This window comes from Gossypium raimondii, chromosome 7, assembly GCF_025698545.1.
Source record: "Gossypium raimondii isolate GPD5lz chromosome 7, ASM2569854v1, whole genome shotgun sequence".
Classification (NCBI taxonomy): Eukaryota; Viridiplantae; Streptophyta; class Magnoliopsida; order Malvales; family Malvaceae; genus Gossypium; species Gossypium raimondii.
The window spans coordinates 7,743,849-7,764,599 of record NC_068571.1 but is presented as its reverse complement, the minus strand read 5'-3'; the positions used below and the strand labels follow the sequence as shown (position 1 = coordinate 7,764,599).

The following is a 20,751-nucleotide window of genomic DNA, read 5'->3' as shown; positions in this document are numbered from 1 at the left end:
AACTAAGAACACCTCAATCTTATCTAATTATTAGTTATTAGATATTTAATTATTACTTGACCTTAGAACACCTCAATCTTATCTAATTATTAGTTATTTAGTAATACAGAAGCAAATTATGAGCCAATTTTATTTTTTTCCTAGGTAATTTAACCTAAGAGCATTTTTGTCATTTTATCACTTATGGTAAAACTAACTCAATTTTATATCTAAGTGTTTACCGACCTTCTTTTCGTCAAATTATGTAAGCCTAAAAATTTCAACTTAATTTGAGTTCGTTCACTATGTCTAATTCAAGTTTTATTATTAGGGACTAAATTGTAACTTAAAAAAAATAGAATACCAATTTAAAATGACAAAAATTCAGACCCCTTAAAACCCACACGACTGTGCCCCCCAAATTGTGTGTCATTAAATGACCGTGTTTGCATCGTGAAAAAATTTTAGACCGATCGCACACCCCCGTGTGGAAACCACTACACCTATTTTTGCGAAAAACTAGTTTTTAAACCCAATTTTACATATTTTAATGGCCAATTAAACCCGATTTAACTACGATTAATTAATCATACATATACATACACCTTCAATCGAATTTATTGACATCATTTAAGCTTCAATTATAAAGAATTAGGCAATCAATTTCATGCATAACAAACAATGAATAAATCAAACAAGTGGCATACCTTAGTCGCTAGTAAACCACTCTATGGAAGCTTCATATAAACAATCATTAGTATAAATCTTATGCCTCACACACTGTGTTATCAAGTAATAATACACTATAAATCATTCAATAATTAAACTCAAATGTGCCTCAAATTTATTATAAAACTATCCAAAATAAAATGTCCAGTGTCCCAAAATCCAATTATAGCCAAAATTAAACTAATTCCTGGGAGTTTCACAATGCCTAATTACAATCTCTAAAACGTGTAATAAAGTCTCTACCAAGCCTAAATCTCTTGGAACTCTCTTGCTCGGCTCCTCAGCTCCTCAAGCCTAGCGATTATCTGCACAAATTGTGAGGGTGTAAGCTTTAAAAAGCTCAGTGAATGTTAATAAAAACGAATAGTAAATCAACATCCAAATCATGCTTAAATCACATCCAATCAATCACAAATATTAGCCATAATAATGAAACATGTCAATTTAATTTCAATATGCTTTATCAATAACAAGAATCAATTATTCATGGCTTACAAACATCGAATGATATAACAATAATCACACATAAATATATTGGCATACACTTCTCATGGCTTAATCGGGTAATCATACATCAGATAAAACTCCCACAAATATCAAATACAGTCCATCGAGCTGAGTAGGCCGAAGCACACGCTCCCTTATAGCGCCTCAAATAACTTAATGTGTGGAGACTCATGCTCAATATTCCCTTATCTACTCCAAATAAATCAGTCCACCTAGAGCCATATGCTCACAATGTCACAAATAAAGGTGAGTACTCACAAATCCTATGGCATGTCAACTATATCCAATGAATCCACTATGCATGTTACCAATATATTCAATCAAACATAACATATAAATCAGTCATTATTGTGCTCAATTTAATGTGACAAAATGCTTATGTGTAACATGTAACATAGCCATTTAACATCCAATGAAATTAAGCATTTCATTTTCCATTTTCCAATGTTCAATTACCAATTGTAACACCAATATATCATGATCAAAAACTCAGGTAACCATGCTTTAATCATCAATATAATTAGCCTAATTAAATTGCACAAAACCACCTAAATACTTACTTACCATTATTCAATAAAAATTCAACTCTTGTACATATAATATCAATCTTGCAAAAATCAGCCATTCAACCATAATTAATCAATTTAAGTCATCAATTAAGCTACTAACTAAACATAAATGAGGGTTAATTTACCAAATCACCCTTAGAAACACTCACCACACAATTTATTCTACCACAAACAAGTGATCAACCAAGCAAATTTAAGCTTCAATTTCGGTTAGCTCAGTCCTCTTCAAGATTCAGAGCTTCAATAGAGATAAAATAGACATTACCACCTTTCCAATGCTATAATAAACACGAATTTTAATTAACTATACTAATTGAAATCCTCTCACAAATATACTTTACCGGATTCGTAACATCATGTCGAAAACTCTATTCCTCACAAAATCAATCTCTCCAACCCTCCAAAACACTTTCAATCATTAATACTGTAACACTTCGAATTTTGGGGTTAGAAGTTTTGAGCTTTGTGGTTAGGGTCAGTGAGTAGGTTGTGCTATTGTGTTTAGTTGTACATTTAAGTGACAGAATATGTTTGCTGGTCTGGGGGTTGGTAATGTGTTAGTGTGTCTTTAGGTCCCTAGCTCGAGTCCTCAAGAGTGTTTTGAGGGACCATTTTTGTTTTGTTTTAAAGGTTTAGATAATTATTTTTTTTACTTAGTGTTTATTTTATTATTTTTATTTTTTCTAGACGTTCTCTTCTTCCCCTTTCTTTGTTTTTTTGTTCTTTCTTCTTTTCTTTTTTTAAAAACTGTTGTGTTGTGGTTTTTGGAGAGCTTCAGTTTCTTGGTCATTGAGTTGGGTTTTGGACGTCTCTAATCGCGAATCAGGTATGGGTTCAAACTCTTCAATTTCAATTTGTTATCTCTATTGTGTAGAACTTGACATGTTTTAAGTGTTTTGGTGAATGTGTGGTAGGTTTTGCTTTTAAGTTTCATAAAACTTGGTTTTCTATGGCATGCTTCTAATCTATTAGATTTTAGGGGGTGTTTGGTGTGTGAATCCATGATTTGCAGGATGTTTCGAAGTGGTTTCGGGACCATATGGGTGACTATACGGGCGTGTACTGGTTAGCACGACCGTGTGGCTATTTTGGGGGAATTAGTCGATTTTCACACGGTCGTGTTCCCTGAGCATACAGGCGTGCGTGTTTAGGAATTAAGATTTTAGTGATTTGGTGCCACATAACCGTATGCCTAATCCTCTCAATAATCTTATACGGCCTAATGAATCGCGAACTAAGCTTCCCTTTTCAGCGAAAGTGAAGAATTTTTCTCCAATGCGATACTTTTAAAAACACTTTGTCGCCAACTTGAAATTCCATATATTTTATTTTCAAATTTGCATAAGATTTTTGACAATCGGAAGTAGCTTTCAAACTATTACGTATTACTTTGACCTTTTTTTTGGTTTCTCGAATCAAATCAACATCGAATAGCTTTTTCTCACTCAACTCAGTCGAGTATAATGGGGTTCGACACTTTTGACCATACAAAGCTTCGTAAAACGCCATTTTAATGCTCTTCGTACAACAACGAAGCATATCTTCAAGTACCTGAATCACTCGCTCAGACTGACCATCGGTCTATGGATGGAATGCTATACTGAAATGTAGTCGAGTACTTAGAGCTTCGTGTGGTTTACTCCAAGATCGAGAAGTAAATAATTGATCTCTATCAGAGATAATAGACACCGACACAACGTGCAGTCTAACAATCTCAGAAACATACAATTCATCCAATTTCTCAAGTGAGCAATCTGTATGTACTGGAATGAAATGTACAGATTTAGTCAAACGATCCATAATATCCCAGCTAACATTTTTCTTTCACGAAGACAAAGGTAATCCTGATACAAAATCCATAGTAACTCGTTCCTATTTCCACTCTAGAATCATCACAGGCTGTAACAGTCCAGAAAGATACTGATGCTCGGCTTTGACTTGTTGACAAATCAAACATTTTGATACAATCTCTAATATCTCTTGTTTCATATCTGGCCACTGGTACATCTGTTTCAAATCATCGTACATTTTGCTACTACCAGGGTGTATCGATAAATTACTACTGTGAGCTTCCTGTAAAATCTTCTGAATAGCATCAAAATTCCTCAGAACACATATTATGTTTCAGAAATACAAACCACTATCAGAACTTAACTTGTTCCTGTTTAGCAATCAACTCTACGTCACTTTTTGAGCTTCACAAGTCTGTTACAGAAATGTCGATTTAGCTTTTTAGTTTTGCTATAATAGAACTATCATCAATTAACGTCAACTGAGTGTTTGAATCTCGTAAAGAAAATAAGGATTTTCTACTTAAATCATCAAAAATGACATTAGCTTTTCCCGGATGATAGCCGATGATCAAAGCATAATCTTTTAGCAGTTCTAGCTATTCTTTCTGTGTCATTAAATACTTCAGACTTTTATGATCTGTAAAGATATGATATTTTTCTCCGTACAGATGATGTCGCCAGATCTTTAAAGCAAATACAATAGCTGCAAGCTCTAAATCATGAGTTGAGTAATTTTTCTCGTGCGGTTTCAACTGACGGGAAGCATAAGCTACCACTTTGCCTTCTTGCATCAAAACGCATGGTAAACCATTTAATGAAGCATCACTATAAATCATAAATTCTTTACCGAACTCTGGCTGAACCAGCATAGAGGCTTCGGTCAACAACGCTTTCAACTGATCAAAGCTTTGCTGACACTTTTTAGACCATCCGAACTTGACATCTTTCTTAAGAAATTTCATCAACGGCATAGCAATCATCGAAAATCCTTTAACAAATCTCCTATAATATCTGGCTAATCCTAGAAAACTTCTAATCTTTGAAACATTTCTCAGAGGCTTCCGGTCCATTATAGTTGATATTTTACTCTGGTCAACTCTAATTCCATCTGCCGATACCACGTGTCCCAAAACTCACACTTGCTAAACTTAGAAAATAATTGTTTCTCGTGCAAAGTTTGCAAAATTATTCTCAAATGCTGTGTATGCGTAATTTCATCTCTGGAATAGATCAAAATGTCAGTAATGGACACAACTACAAAATTGTCTAGATATGGTCAGAATATTCTATTCATCAAATCCATAAAAACAGTAGGTTTATTGTTTAAACCAAATGACATAACTAAGAATTTGTAATGTCCGTACCTGATTCTAAAAGTAGTCTTCGGCATGTCTGAATCTTTAACCCGTAACTGGTAATATCCAGAACGGAGATCAATTTTTAAAAATATCGTCGCACCTTTCAACTAATCAAACAAATCATCAATACGTGGAAAATGATATTTTTTCTTGATCTTGACTTTGTTAAGCTGTCGATAGTCGATACATAACCGCATTGACTCGTCTTTTTTCTTAACAAGTAATACAGGAGAACTCAAGGAGAAAAACTAGGCCGAACAAAACCTCTATCTATCAACTCTTGCAACTGTGCTTTCAACTCTTTCAATTTAGTAGGTTTCATTCTATACGAAGCTATCGTACTAACTCAATAGCAAAATCAACCTCTCTAACTGAAGGTAACCTTGGTAACTCTTTAGGAAATACATCCGAGAATTCACAAATAGTCAGAACCACTCTAATTTCAATTCTAAAGCCCTAGAATCAAATACATAAGCTAGACACGCCTCACAACCCTTTCTGACATATTTCTGTACCGACATAGCTAAAATCACATTAGCTGTATCATCAACTCTATTAGATTCAACCCAGATTATTTGACCATTCTGACATTTCAACATAATTTGCTTTCGTCTACAATTAAGAAAAACATCATGAAGACTCAACCAGTCCATACCGAGAATTACATTGAACTCATCAAATGGTAATAACATTAAATCAACCGAAAAGTTGCAATCTTGAATCATCAAAGGATAGTCTTTATAGACTTTATCAACTAACACATACTGACCTAAAGGATTCGTTACTTTGATCACAAAATTAGTTGACTCATAAGGTATTTTCTTATTAGCTTGGACTTTTTGACCATAGTTTAATCACCATTTTAGTCCCTTTGCTATTTTAAAACTATAGCTATTAACTTTTACCTCTTATTTAATTAATTAACTATCTAAACGATAAAATTTCTTAACCAAAATTTAATACAACCCTAATGACCCCATAAATATCAAATAATTAATATTTACAGACTGACATGTCAGAGTTGTAGTCCTGAGCCCACTATTTTCGACAACACTAGAAAACGGGCAGTTATATGACTTTTCATGCAGGAAGATGTAATGGTTATGAGATAAAATATGATCATATTGGGAGAAAAATATTATCCCAAAGAGATTAAGGATATCTTATGAGGGTAACACTGTTATGACTATGTCATTTGACGAGTACTAATCGAGTTGCTTTCATAATGGTATGCCATTAGGGAGAGCTCTGTCATGATACTATAGTGGAATGACTTCGTGACTAATTGAGTTTATAATTAATAGGCAAAAAACTAGAACTTAATTATAAATCCTTTAAGTCCTAATCGTATATGTCCAATCGGTCCCTCTACTAGATCATTGAAACCATAAATGAATTGCATGTTGAATCAAATGAACATAAATGGATAGAAATGGTGAAAATGAAGAAATGAGAAACAAATGTAAATGATTATGATTTTCTCCAAAATGAAAATGAACTTAAGCAAACTGCTTAAGAAAATGGATTGAAGCTAAAAATGAATTCATGTTAATCAAATGAACAAAAATGGATACAAACGGTGAAAATGGAAAATGAGAAATATTTGGAAATGATCATAGTTTTCTCTAAATGAGCATAAAGTTTACAAACTACTCAAATTCATATATGGACTTAAGCAAATATCCCACTCATGGAATCAAAAATTTGATCAAATGATCAAGACTTTTGGATTTGAGCAAAACGTAGATGAAACTTATGTTTATAAACGTATTGGGGATGGAAATGTAGTCTTTCTCGTTCTATATGTCAAAGACTTTTAACTCATTAGGAATGATGTAGGGACATTGTCATTGGTTAAATTTTGGTTAACCCAACAGTTTAGCATGGACTTAGGAGAAGCTAATTTTTTTCTATGTTTTTGAATCCTAAGGGATCAAAAGAATAAAGCGATAGCACTTCGTAGGCTTTATACATAGACAAGATATTGAAATGTCATGTAATGACCAGTTTGAAGAAGGGAAATCAACCTTTTGTATTGGGATTTCATCTTTCTTTGGAGACTAACCTAAGACAACAGAAGAAAGAGAGAACATGAGAAAAGTTCCTTATTCTTCGTCAGTAGAAAGCCTCATGTATGCTATGTTGTGCACATATCCAGATATTTTTTCGCAGTGGGGTTGGTGAGCCTATATCAAGTGAATCTAGGACCAAGAGACTAACAAGCAATTAAGCATTTACTCAAGTATTTATGGAGAACGAGGGATTACATGCTTGTGTCTTTTGGAGGAGATCTTATCCTATCAGATATAGTGATTTGGACTTCCAAACTTGTCGGCATTCAAGGAAATCACTCGAGCTGTGTTTTTGTCCTAGGTAGTGTTGCGTGTAAAATGATATGGGATTTTGCGCAAGTATACAAGTCGGTTCAAGTAATAAAATGTGAGTATCATTCCCAAGAGGATCAGATTGCAGCACAAAGTTGGTCAAGTTATTTTAATAAAGTTGGATTAATGCTATGGAAAAACGATTGAATGAAATGCTATGACAAAACTCAGGTAAATATACAATGATGAGTAATATATAGAATTAGTAAATAACTAGAAATGTTATGGAAAAGGTGATAAAAAAATGTAAATATGGGAACTATTGCGTGAGCTATATACAAATGAACAATAATCAACTAAGAATGCTAAGGCGAGGGTATTTCGGTAGAGAATCAAGTATAGTGTAATAGCCCATTTTTCCCGGGCCCGGTTAAAACCCAAATAATAAATAAAAATAATAAAATATAGTCCAAATTACAAAAAAATAATAAGTCCATCAGAACCCAAATAACCCTAGCCCAAATACGATGGGGCCCAAAATAATTTTTTAGAAGCAGAAGCCCTAGTACCTTCCCTTCTTCGATGCCGCAGCAATCACTCCATCACCCCCACGTCGTGGTGACCTCGCCCACATTTAGCAGCCTTCGCACATGTCTTCTCGCCTGTATTGGCCTGCAATAAAATCACAAACCACGAGCAGCAAATGGCAACGGAAATCACGATAAAGGGAAGGGAGTTTTTGAGAGTTTTTCTCCCTTATTTCGGCTATATAAAGCCAAATAGAAATTTGTAAGAGGTTTTTTGGAGGAAGGTTGTATTGAAAGAGAAAACATACAAGAACAAAGAATCAGAAAACATATTTTTTTTGAAAGGTGATTTTTGTCATTTTTTTAGGGTTTTTTCGATTTCTGTTTACTTGTGTTTATATTTTCTAAGAGTAGAAAATTAAAATGGAAAGAAGGGGTTTACCTGGGTCGTGGTTTCGTCGTCAGAGCCTCCTCCCCCGCTACCAAAATCGGGTATGGTGGGAGCGAAAGGAGTTTTTTCCCCTCTCTGTTACTCACCAGAAAGGGTGGCTACGAGGGCCCCGCTTGGTGCGACTCTGGCTTCTGTTCTTGAAGGCGCTGCAACGGGGTGCGGCGGCATGGCAATTGGGCTCTGAGCTGGGTCGAAGCCCTAGCAGAGGGGAGAGGAAATCCCTGCGGCTGCTGTGGTTGCAAGTAAAATAGGGTTTCATTTAGGGTTTAAAAAGGGGTTTTATTTGGTTTGAAAAACGGCACCGTATTAGTGTAGCTCGAAAGCCCGTGTGACTCTACCCAAAAACCCGATCAGATCTGCGTGTTTTAAACATTAGTGTGCTATTTATGTTTTTAATCCTTTTCATTTTTCCATCATTTCAAAACCATGGTTTTTGTTTTCAAATTTTTCCATGAAATATTGAAATTGTTTCATTTTAATCCAATGTTGTGCAGTGTTTTGAAAGCGGGATTAATTTCCCTTTTTGGCCCTTCATGTTACGTGCATTTTGCAAATTAGTCCTTTATTTTAATTTGATTTTGTTTTTTTTTCTTCAATTTTGTTTTCATTATAATTTAGTCTATTGTATTTGTTTTATTAATTAAGTTAAATATTAGTTTGTTAATATTATTATTGTTATTAAGCTCTGTTATTATTATTATTGTATTATATATAACTATTATTTTTAGTATTATTAATTATTGTTATATTTATTTATATTTTCACTTATTTTTGAAGAATATATATATCATTTTACTACATATTGCTCTATTTTAGAATTACTTGGTATATAATTTTATTTCAAGGTGTTTTATGTATTAATTATTTTCATATAACATTTATTTAAATTTCTATTGTCTATTAAATCGTTTTATTAAACATTTTTTAAAATCATATTTGTATATTTGTTTTTTCTAAAAATGTTTGTTTTTTATTGAAGCATGAAAATCATCTTATTTCGTAAATTTTCAAAATATTTGGTATTCTCGATTCTCGAGAAAGATTGTGTCCTAATTTACTAGGCTTCAATTCTTTTCGATGAATTTAGATAGCCAAGTATTTATTTTGCAATAAAATTGTACAAATTTCAAATAAAGGCTTATTCTCGGGAATTCAAAAATGTTGGGTCCTAACTCACTCTACATGACATTTTATCATTTTGAAATAAGAATTTCTAAAAAAATAAAGGTAATATTCGGTATTTGGAATTTTGAGAAATTGTGCCCTAACTTACTGGGTTTCGATTTTTTTCATTTGAGCTAAATAACCGAATATCCTTCTTAAGTTTAAAAGCATGAGTGTTAAAAGTCAAAAGACAAGCTTAATTTCGGGGATTGGAATTGCTGTACCCTAACTTTCTGGGTGTGACATTTTACTTCTCTGAAATAAGAAGGTTTTATCATCCAATTCAATCTATTCAAATTTTCTTTTAAGAAAAATCGTATTTCTCAAATTTTCGACACTAAGACATTAAATAATCAATTTGGTACCAATTTTGGGCGTTACAAGGGTGCTAGCCCTTCCTCATGTGTAACCGACTCCCGAACCTACTTTCTCAGAATTCGTAGACCAAAAATTGTTTTCAAGGTGATCCGATCACACCTCAATAAAAGATTGGTGGCGACTCTAATTTTCGTTTTAAAGTCTATCCACGTTTTTTCGAAATATAAAAAAATGGTTTCGACAGCTTGGCGAATTCGCTGGGGAGTTTTAGAGAAGTTGAGCCACGAATTGATTATTTTTTGTCTTTTTTGTCGAAAATCAAAAAGTTGTTTTAAATCGTGATTTCCCCTTGCATTCATTGGTTTTTATCATCATATGCTTGCTTGATTGGGCTAAGCCTGTTAGCTTATTTTCATTTTGCATTTCATAAGTCGGTCAATTTTACCCCTCTAAGTGGGAGTGAGAAGTGAGGTTTTCACCTCCGTATAGGATAGTGGATCACTTTCGGGATACATTCGTACCTATGCCTACGTGAGATCTACATCTCCGTATAGTCATAGGGAAATGTATTCCCCTGAACCGAACTTGGTCCATATGAGCCTATAATGGGTGAGGATCGAGGAATCCATTGGTTCAAGTACCTGTGCTCTAGAAATCGAACCGCATATAGTGAACCTTAAGAATTCACCCTAGGTAGAATTACTCTTAACCTTAGTAGATACCTAATTAGGAGTTTTTATTATTTCTTGGTTGTATTGTATTTAATTGATACTGACTTTTTGGTGATTTACTCTGATTGCATGGCATTACAATTACATGGCATTTCATTATAAAAAGGCGTTGGTTTGTATTCGATTGCTAGATAGAAAGTTTATCATGGAAAATGGTTTCTTGATAGAGTGGAGGATAATGCGGCTTTCCAAACTTGGGCTGAGATGACACAGCGTGAAAAAGGTGATAGTTTCACCGAGGGATACGTATTAGAATTATGGGACTTCACCTGTGTTAGCGTAACCCAGAACAACTTGCAGGAGTTGAAGGAAATTTGGGAGTAGTTAAATAATGAGGTTAGGCAGTTATTCTATTCAAATTATGAGGATTTGCAATATTTACTTGATATGAAGGTAGACAAGCATCTGTTTTGAGCTCTTGCCCAGTTTTGGAATCCAGCCTACAGTTACTTCAGATTCTGGAAGGTTGATTTGGTGCCTACAATAGAAGAATACATGACTTTACTTTGGTGTTCAATGATTCAAATGGATAGAATCTACTCAAAAGCGGTAAATGTACCGACCTTTTTAAGGAAGCTGATGAATATAACGGGGATGAGTGAGCAGTGGGTTACATCTCGGATCAAGCAAAAGGGGGATAGTAGGTGCATTCCTTGGAAAAATTTGAAGGACCTCATTCTAGCATACCCAGATGCGAAGAAGATGGTAGATATCTTTGCTTTAAGTATATATGGTTTGGTTGTGTTCCCTAAGGCTTTGGGGCAAGTTGACGAGGCGGTCACTGACGTATTTGATCGGCTTGATAAGAGAGTTACACTAGTCCCGATAATTTTGGCAGAAACTTTTAGGTCACTAAATGCATGCCGGAGAGTGGGAGAGGGTAGATTCATTGGATGTGCGCAGCTCCTACTTGCATGGTTCCATAGTCACTTTTGGAAGGTTGATAATGTTTCATATCGGGTCTTATCTGAAAGTTATTCACCATTGAAGGAGATAGTTGCTACACTAAGGAGGGATGACATCTCCGAAGAGAAATGGATGGAAATTTTTCAGAATTTTCAAGAGGAGGATATTGAGTGGAGAGCTCCATAGTTGCTTCTAGATGAGATCCTATATTGGTGTGGGGATTTTGACTGGGTTCCTTTGCTTGAAATTTAGGGAGTTGTTGGTTATGCCCCATTTCTAATGCTAAGGCAATACAGGTCAAGGAAGTTTGTGCCCTCAACTCAGGGACTGGCCGAGTGTGAATTCTCGTATACGGGTGATAGTTACAAAAAGAAAGTTTGTGAGATGGCCAGTGCATGGAATCAGACTCGCCGAATGAATGGATTAGCTGTGGGTCCAATGATAACTTCCGAGTATGGCGAATGGTGGGTTAAGAGGATCAACGATAATGTCCCTGGGCCAATTCAGGAAAATAGTCAATCGATAGAAGAACACTTGCGGGTTGTCCCTTCTGAGCTGGAAATCATAAAGCAGGACTTTGAAAGAAGAAATGCAGAATTAGATAAGAAAATAGAGCAAATGGAGGAAGAAAAGATGAATTTGAGACTGGATGTGGATGTTCAGAAGCTCGAGGCTGATAAAATAAGGAAGGGGAAAAATAAGGCCGAAGAAGAACTAGATAGCTTGAAGACGGATTACAAAAAGCTATGTCTGTCAATAAGAACTGACGGGCTTGGAAAAACTTTAGAGTAGTGGCGTGAAGAGATTCGAGAAGAAAGAAACAAGCCAGACTGGTTGGAAAGAAAATTTCAAGAGGTTCAAGCACGAAATGAAGTATTGGAAAAGAGCTTGTTAGAGAGCCAAAAGGAAAAAGGCGAACTAAAAGACAGAGTGGTTGAGTTAGAAGGGTCTCTTCATCAACATTGAAGTCAAAATTCTGCAGTAGAGCTAAAGGAAAGTCTAAGCAAGATTAAAGAGATGAAGAGTAAAATAGATGGGTTAGAAGCAGCATTGCGAAATTGTGAGGATCAGATTGAGCATCTAGAGGCAAAGGAAGGTCGTCAGAATGAGCAAATTCATTATTTCCAAAATCAAGTTAGAAACAGGGATCATGTTATGGGAGAAGCTGTGGTTCAGATTCGAGAGGTAGCAGATCACTTAGAAGCTCTGGCAGTATAGGCCGACACGTTGAGCGTGAAGTATGAATTAGAGTCAGACCGGGGACAAGAATTGGCCTCGTTACTTAAGAAGATTAAGGTCTTGAGTATTGGAGCAAAGCCTTATTTGTAGCCCATTCTATGTAAAGAGATTTATTTTCTAATAAAGTTTTCTAAAAGTAATAGAAATTAGAATTGACGCCTTTTTGCATTTTCATACATCGCATCATATGCATTAAAAACTATTAAAAGGTTCTAATTAATCAAAATCATTCCTCAGTTAACCTGGAAGCTAACCAGCTAACCCAACACTGTTACGGTACACGGGTGAAATAAAAAAAATATGGACCAAAGATTAGAAAAGCTCGAATAGTTCCAAAAGGAAATGCAGGATCAACTTCAGCAGCACATGCAAGAGCAGCTCGAGAAGATCCAGCAGAATATGATGGACAAAATGATGGAATCTCAAAGGAGCATGATGACACAATTAACGCGACTATTGACTGAAGGAAAGGAGAAAGGAAAGAGCCCTATGGCTAATGTTGAAGTGGAAGGTGGTGATGGACCCTTATATCCTCCAGGCTTTATTCCTCCGCATGCGCAACCCCAAGCTGAAGTATACCCGCGCAAATCTTCTGTTACAATTAGGCCTCAGCAATTTCAGGCCGATGCTTCGAGTTCAATGAATTTCCAAGCCAGATCAGGCTCCAGCCTTGAGAATAATCATGTCAATCTTGTTATCCCTAATTTCAATGAGGTGGTTGAAAAAGAAAAATTGAAAGAAGAATTGCCAAAGCAATTTGAGGAAAGGTGGAAGTGGGTTGAAGAGAAGTTCAGGGCAATGGAAAGGACCGAGAGATATAGTAGGATTGATGCTAAGGATTTGAGTTTGGTTCTAGACTTGGTGCTCCTTTACAAGTTTAAGATGCCAGAGTTCGAGAAGTATAATGGGACCAATTGCCCTGAAGCCCACATCACCATGTTTTGTATGCAAATGACTGGATATGTCAATAATGACCAACTCTTGATACACTACTTTCAGGATAGCCTCACAGGGGCAGCATCTAAATGGTATAGTCAATTGAGCCGTGCTAAGATTAGTTCTTAGAGGGATTTGGCACAGGTTTTTATGAAGCAGTACAGTCATGTGGCAGAAATGGTTCCTGATAGAATTACCTTTCAAAACATTGAGAAGAAGTCGAATGAAAGTTTCAGGCAGTACGCTCATAGATGGAGGTAGGTTGCAGTTCAGGTCCAACCGCTGCTCATTGAAAGAGAAATGACAATGCTTTTTATAAATACACTGAAAAGCCCCATTCATCACACATATGTTAGGAAGTGCCACAAAAAGCTTTTTTGACATAGTCATGAGTGGTGAGATGATTGAAAGTGCTATAAGGAGCGGGAAGATTGATGTTGGAGAGAATAACAGAAGGCAAGCCTCAAAGAAAAAAGAAAGTGAGGTAAACAACGTGAATACATAAAACAAATTGATTACGGTGAATCAGCCTAGAAAGGTAGTGGCTAATCAACAGGGTTTATCAAAATAGGAATCTGGTGCGAGGCCAAGTACTGAGAGGCCTCAGTTCACACCAATTTCAATGTCATATAAGGAGTTGTATCAGAATTAGCATGCCCCTTTTTACTTGACCCCTTTACAGCCTCTGTATCCCAAATGGTATGATGCGAATGCACAATGCGATTACCATGCAGGAATTACGGGGCATTCCATAGAACATTGTACAGCTTTTAAAAAGCTTGTTCAAAAGCTCATCAACATGGGCTTTGTCAAGGTAAGTGATGCATCTGGTACAGGAAATCCGTTACCTAATCACACTGATAGTGGGGTAAACATGATGAGTGAAAATGTGGGGAGAAGGGTCAAGGAGAGCATTGCTAAGGTAAAAATCCCTTTGAAGTGGGTTTGGAAGGAAATGGCGGGAAGAGGGTTAATCGTCTCGGATCCAGAGGGAGGTGGTGAGACCCAAAATTATTGTGAGTTCCATCATGAGGTGGGATACGAAATTCAAAGATGTGAAGAATTTAGAGCTCTGGTCCAGAGCATGATGGATAATAGAGAAGTGGAGTTTTTCGAAGAAGTGGAAGAAAAAAGAAGTATATGCGCACTGGAGTCAATGAAGAGGATTCCAAAAGTTAATCATCTTATGATTTTCATCTCGCGCCCTAAGGCTAACGAGGTTAGGGCACAGGTGACACCGAAGATCGTAATTCAAAAGCCGACAATTTTTTCGTATAAGGATAGTAAAAAGGTCCCCTGGAATTATGAGTGCAATGTAACAATCTCGGGAAAAGAAGCTTTGGTTAGTATTGCAAAAGAAAACCAAGGGACAGGTTCTTATACGCATAGTGAGAAACACTGCGATTTGATGAATGCCCAAGCAGAATCGGCGGAAGGAAAATTTTTTGCGGCAGAACAAAAGAAGGAGAGGACAGTTGAATCTAGGTCATTGATTAATGAGCCAATAAAGGAAGAAGAAGCCACTGAATTCTTGAAATTTTTGAAACACTGTGAGTATAGTGTTGTAGAGTAGCTGCATAAGCAACCAGCTCGAATATCTGTGTTAGCGTTGCTCATGAGTTCAGAGGTACATCGAAATGCGCTGATGAAGGTGTTGAACGAAACATATGTGGCTAATAATATTTCTGTCAACAAATTGGATCGGTTGGTCAACAATATAAGCTCCGATAATTTTATCTTCTTCAATGATGACGAAATACCATCTAGAGGTATGGGATCCACTAAAGCCCTACACATTACTACTCGGTGCAAAGGGTACATGCTACTGGGAGTTTTTTGATAATGGATTCGCGTTAAATGTATTGCCCTTATCTACTCTCAATAGGCTACCTGTGGATAGCTCACATATGAAAACGTGTCAAAATATAGTAAGGGCGTTCGATAGAACAGAAAGGAAAGTTATGGGGAGAATTAAGATACCATTGTTGATTGGCCCAAATACTTATGAAGTGGATTTCATCGTAATGGATATCAAGTCTTCCTATAACTTCTTGTTGGGGAGACCTTGGATACACCCGGCAAGAGCTGTGCCTTCATCGCTGTATCAGAAGTTAAAGTTAGTGTCAGAGGGACGGTTGGTGACAATAAATGCCGAGGAGGGTATTATCGCGACAATAACCAGTAATGCACCATACGTGGAGACTGATGAGGAGGCGGTGGAATGTTCTTTCTAATCATTAGAGTTTGTGAATGCAACATTTATTGTTAAGGGGAATAGAATCCCAGTGAAAAAGATATCCAAAACTACAAAAATGGGTCTTCAATTAATGGTGGGTAGAGGAGCTGTATCAGGAAGAGGATTGGGAAGACATCTGCAAGGAGAAGTTAAGGCACCAATGATGAAGGATAAGTTTGATCGTTTTGGTCTAGGTTATAGACCAGACATAAAACAAAGGAGGAAGAAGTAGAAAAAAGACGGGAAAAGGAGAAAGGCACACCTGAGTGGAGTTGAAGTTAAGTGGGAGCCTATGGCTTTTCCTCACATATCTAAGACCTTTGTATCAGAGTGGTTCATTTATCCTGAGCGAAGAATGCTTAAAGAGGAAAGTATTGAAGAAATGATGGGAGATGTTCACATCAATGCCATAGACACAATTGAGAGAGAGACATTGCTAGAGATTCGCCCTTACAAACCTGGAAGCGAGCTGAACAATTGGACTGCGGAAGAGATTCCTGTAGTTTTTAGAGCTTGTTCAGAGTAAATGTTCAGAACATCCTTATTGGTTTTTACTTAAAAAAATAGGAATTTCTTTATGGAATATGCACATGTTGAACGTTATGATTCTAATAAATACACTTTTCGTATTCATTTTTGAGCCAGTAGTCTTTCATTCTTTTTCGAGTAATTATTCTTTTATTTTTTTCCACATCATTCTTTTATTCATTTATAATCATACTTGTTCATAAATTCATACATTCTTTGTATATTCTTTGGCACCTACCATAGGTTCCCGGATATCAATGATATGAATGACGCTGCTTCAGACTTAGAATTCCCTTTTGAGCAAGACATGTGTTTAGAGGGATCACAAGATTTTGAAGATGACGTAGACTATGGCGTATCTCCGAACTTATTGAGAATGGTAGAATAAGAGGATAAGCAAATCCTACCTCACAAAGATTCATTGGAGATTTTGAGCCTAGAGGAGGGAAATGAGGTAAAGATCAGAACTGACTTACCGCCAAGACAAGGCGAGACCTCATTGAATTACTCTGTGAATTCAAAGATGTCTTCGCATGGTCATACCAGGATATGCCCAGGGTAAGCACTGATATTGTGGTACACTGTCTTCCTATAAAAGAAGATTGCAAGCCAACTCAGCAAAAACTCAGAAAAATGAGGCTCGATATTGTGCTAAAGATAAAGGAAGTCAAAAAGCAGTTTGATGCTAGGTTCTTGCAGGAAGTCAAATATTCAGAATGGGTAGCCAACATTGTCCCTGTCCCTAAAAAAGATGGGAAGGTGCGAATGTGTGTGGATTACAAGGATTTGAACAGGGCCAGTCCAAAAGACAATTTTCCGTTGCCTCACATTGATACTTTGGTGGATAATGCAGCATGCTATTCACTGTTTTCTTTCATGGACGGTTTTTCGGGGTAAAATCAAATAAAGATGAATCCAAAAGACATGAGAAAGACCATATTCATCACTTTGTGGGGAACGTTCTGTTATAAAGTGATGCCCTTTGGATTAAAGAATGCAAGAGCAACTTATCAAAGAGCCATGGTGACATTGTTTCATGACATGATGCATAAGGAGATTGAGGTTTATGTCGATGATATGATTGTAAAATCCAGAACGGAAGAGAAGCATGTTCAAGTTTTGAGGAAATTGTTTTTGAGACTAAGAAATTTCCAGCTCAAGCTTAATCCAACAAAGTGCACCTTTGGAGCCAGATCAGGGAAGTTGCTGGGCTTCATAGTCCATAGAAAAGGAATTGAGGTTGACCCAGACAAGGTCAAGGCAATACGACATTTACCTCCACCACACACTCAGAAAGAAGTACGAGGTTTTCTGGAAAGATGGAATAACATTGCTCGGTTCATTTCACAACTAACTAAGAAATGCGACCCCATATTCCGTCTTCTGAGGAAGCATAATCTGGGTGTATGGAATGAAGAATGTCAGATGGCTTTTGACAAAATAAAACAGTACTTGTCCAACACTCTAGTGCTATCACCACCTAGTCCGGATAGGCCATTAATACTATATTTAACGGTATTTGACAATTCCATGGGGTTCGTATTAGGCCAACATGACGAGAGAGGAGGAAAAGAAAGGGCAATATACTATCTCAGCAAGAAATTCACCGATTGTGAAGCGAGGGACTCGTCTATCAAGAAGTTATGTTGTGCCCTAGTTTGGACAACTCAAAGATTACGGCAATATATGTTGTATCATACGACGTGACTGATTTCAAAGTTAGGCCCCTTAAAGTATATGATGGAGTCGACTACTTTGAATGGAAGGATGGCCAGATGGCAGATCTTGCTTTCTGAATTTGACATAATGTATGTGAGTCAGAAGGCCGTGAAAAGGAGCGTAATAGCTGACTTTTTAGCTAGTAGAGCCTTGGAGAATTATGAGCCCTTAAACTTTGATTTTCCAAATGAGGATTTGATGTATGTGGCAGCCACTAAAGAAAATCCCCAAATGGATCATGTGTGGAAGCTAAGTTTTGATGGAGCCTCGAATGCTATGGGTAACGAAATTGGGACAGTCTTGGTATCTCCAAGCGGAGATTATTATCCTATTGCTAGTAAACTGGATTTTGACTGTACGAACAATATGGTAGAATATGAAGCATGCATTATGGGCATTCGTGCAGCTATTGAACGTAAAATCAAAGTGCTAAAAGTGTATGGGGATTCTGCATTGGTGATACATCAACTCAAGCAAGAATAGGAGACAAGAGACCCTAAATTGATCAGCTATCGAAGGATGGTTCTTGAATTGATGGACGAGTTTAATGACATCACTTTCTGTTACCTTCCGCGAGATGAGAACCAGATGGTTGATGCGTTGGCCACCCTAGCCTCTATGATCCGAGTGAATAGGTTAGAGGACATGAAGCCTATTTAGATGAGTATTTCTGAAACCCTGGCTCACTGCTATAATATTGAAGAAGAGGAAAAAGATGACCATCCTTGGTATCTGAATATATTGCAATATGTGAAAAATCATGAGTATCCAAATCAGGCAACGGAGAATGATAAGAAAGCATTGAGAAGAACGACCATTGACTATGTCCTAGATGGAGAGATCCTATATAAAAAAGGGGAGGATCATGTACTGCTGAGATGTGTGGACGCAGTGGAAGATAGAAAAATTTTGGAAGAGGTCCATGAGGGTATCTGGGGAACGTATGCAAATGGTTTCTCAATGGTCAGGCAGATCATGAGATTTTGGTACTACTGGTCTAATATGGAAAGAGATTGCATCAATTATGCTAGGAAGTGCCATAAATGCCAAATTTATGGTGATAAAATGCATGCACCTCCTTCACCTCTTCATGTTATGATTTCTCCATGGTCTTTCTCTATGTGGGGTATGGACGTCATTGGGCCAATATCGCCAAAGGCTTCTAATGGGCATCGCTTCATCTTTGTGGTTATTGACTACTTTACCAAATGGGTGGAAGCTGCTTCATATGTAAATGTCACGAAGTCAGCAGTTAGTAGATTCTTGAAAAAGGAAATCATATATCGATATGGAATGCCTGAGAGGATCATATCCGATAATGCGCTGAATTTGAACAATAGCTCAATAGAGGAGGTCTGCAGTTAATTCAAGATTCGACATCATAACTTGTCGCCATATCACCCAATGATAAATGGTACAGTAGAAGCAGCCAATAAGAATATCAAGAAAATTATGGGAAAGATGACTGAGACTTACAAAGACTGGCATGAGAAATTACCATTCCCACTCTTTGCTTATAAAACGTCTGTCAGGACTTCGACCAGGGCAACACCTTTCTCTCTAGTTTATGGCATGGAAGTGGTTTTACCTATTGAGGTTGAAATCCCTTCTCTCCGGGTATTGGCTGAGTTGAATTTGGATGAGGTAGAGTGGGTTCAATCTCGTTATGATCAGTTGAACTTAATAGAAGGAAAAAGGCTAAAGGCTATTCAGCACGATCAGATGTATCAAAGGCGAATGATGCGAGCCTACAATAAAAAGCTTCATCCTAGAGAATTCCACGAAGGGGAGCTAGTGTTGAAAAAGATCATTCCTATACAAAGGGATTTTAGAGGAAAATAGATGCCAAATTGGGAAGGTCCATACGTTGTAAAGAAGGTCTTTTCAGGGGGAGCTTTGATCTTGAGCGAGATGGATGGCAAAGATTTTCCAAACCCTGTAAACTCAGATTCGGTTAAGAAATATTTTATTTTTAAAAAAGGGAGAGACCAAGGTGAAAACCCGCAAGGGCGCTTTGAGACCAAAGGGGATTTGAGTTGAAAACCCGAAAAAGGGTGGCTCAAATGTTGATCAAGTGGGGCATCCGATGATTTTACTATGATTGAATCAGTGGGAAAGGGGACGTGACATCTTGGGGCATCAACAAAGTACTACTGGTCTTCTAAGCACATGTCAAACTCAGAATGGTCTTTAGAAAGTCTGCACAGAGAAGTTCAAGCTGCGATATCTGGGGCGCCTAGCCTTCCCAGTATTTATATTAAATTTGTTGTCTTGGAATACTTCATTTTTTTTTCAAGATACGTGTTTCCAATCAATTTCTCTTTTATTCTTATTATTCTTGATGATTTATTCATCTCGAGTTTTATTCTCAATAAATTTCATATTGTCCATTATAATAATCTTGTTCAAGCATTTTCCATTAAAACAATGATTAATGGGCTAATAATACTTTTACAAAGGAAGTTTTGCATATTACTCTGGAAGTTTCTAAAATAATATAGGGCCATTTTTTAGAATACACCAAGTTCAAAGGTTGAAATGTCTAAAAAAGAAAAATTCTAAAGTAAGATTATCCTTTCGGATTTTGTTGTCCAAACACTGACTGAACAAAATGACAATATGTGGTGTTAGTGACAAAGCTTCATTGAACAAATAAGAAATGACCACCTTGAGATAAGAAGAGATTTTCTCAGAGAAGGAAATCCTTCATTTGCGCATAGGCATTTGGTATGAAACC

At 36.7% G+C, this 20,751-nt stretch overlaps 1 protein-coding gene across 1 annotated transcript; it reads left to right on the top strand.

Moving 5' to 3' along the window:
* Positions 1 to 18,035: 18,035 nt before the first annotated feature.
* LOC128042477 (uncharacterized) lies at positions 18,036 to 18,497 on the top strand. The gene has a single exon (XM_052633822.1). The coding sequence runs from the start codon at positions 18,036 to 18,038 to the stop codon at positions 18,495 to 18,497; it is 462 nt and encodes a 153-aa protein (XP_052489782.1).
* The last annotated feature ends 2,254 nt before the right edge of the window (positions 18,498 to 20,751 follow it).

Bases quoted from the DNA above. Each gene is read 5' to 3' on its own strand.
- LOC128042477 (XM_052633822.1), top strand. From the start codon at position 18,036: ATGGAGTCGACTACTTTGAATGGAAGGATGGCCAGATGGCAGATCTTG.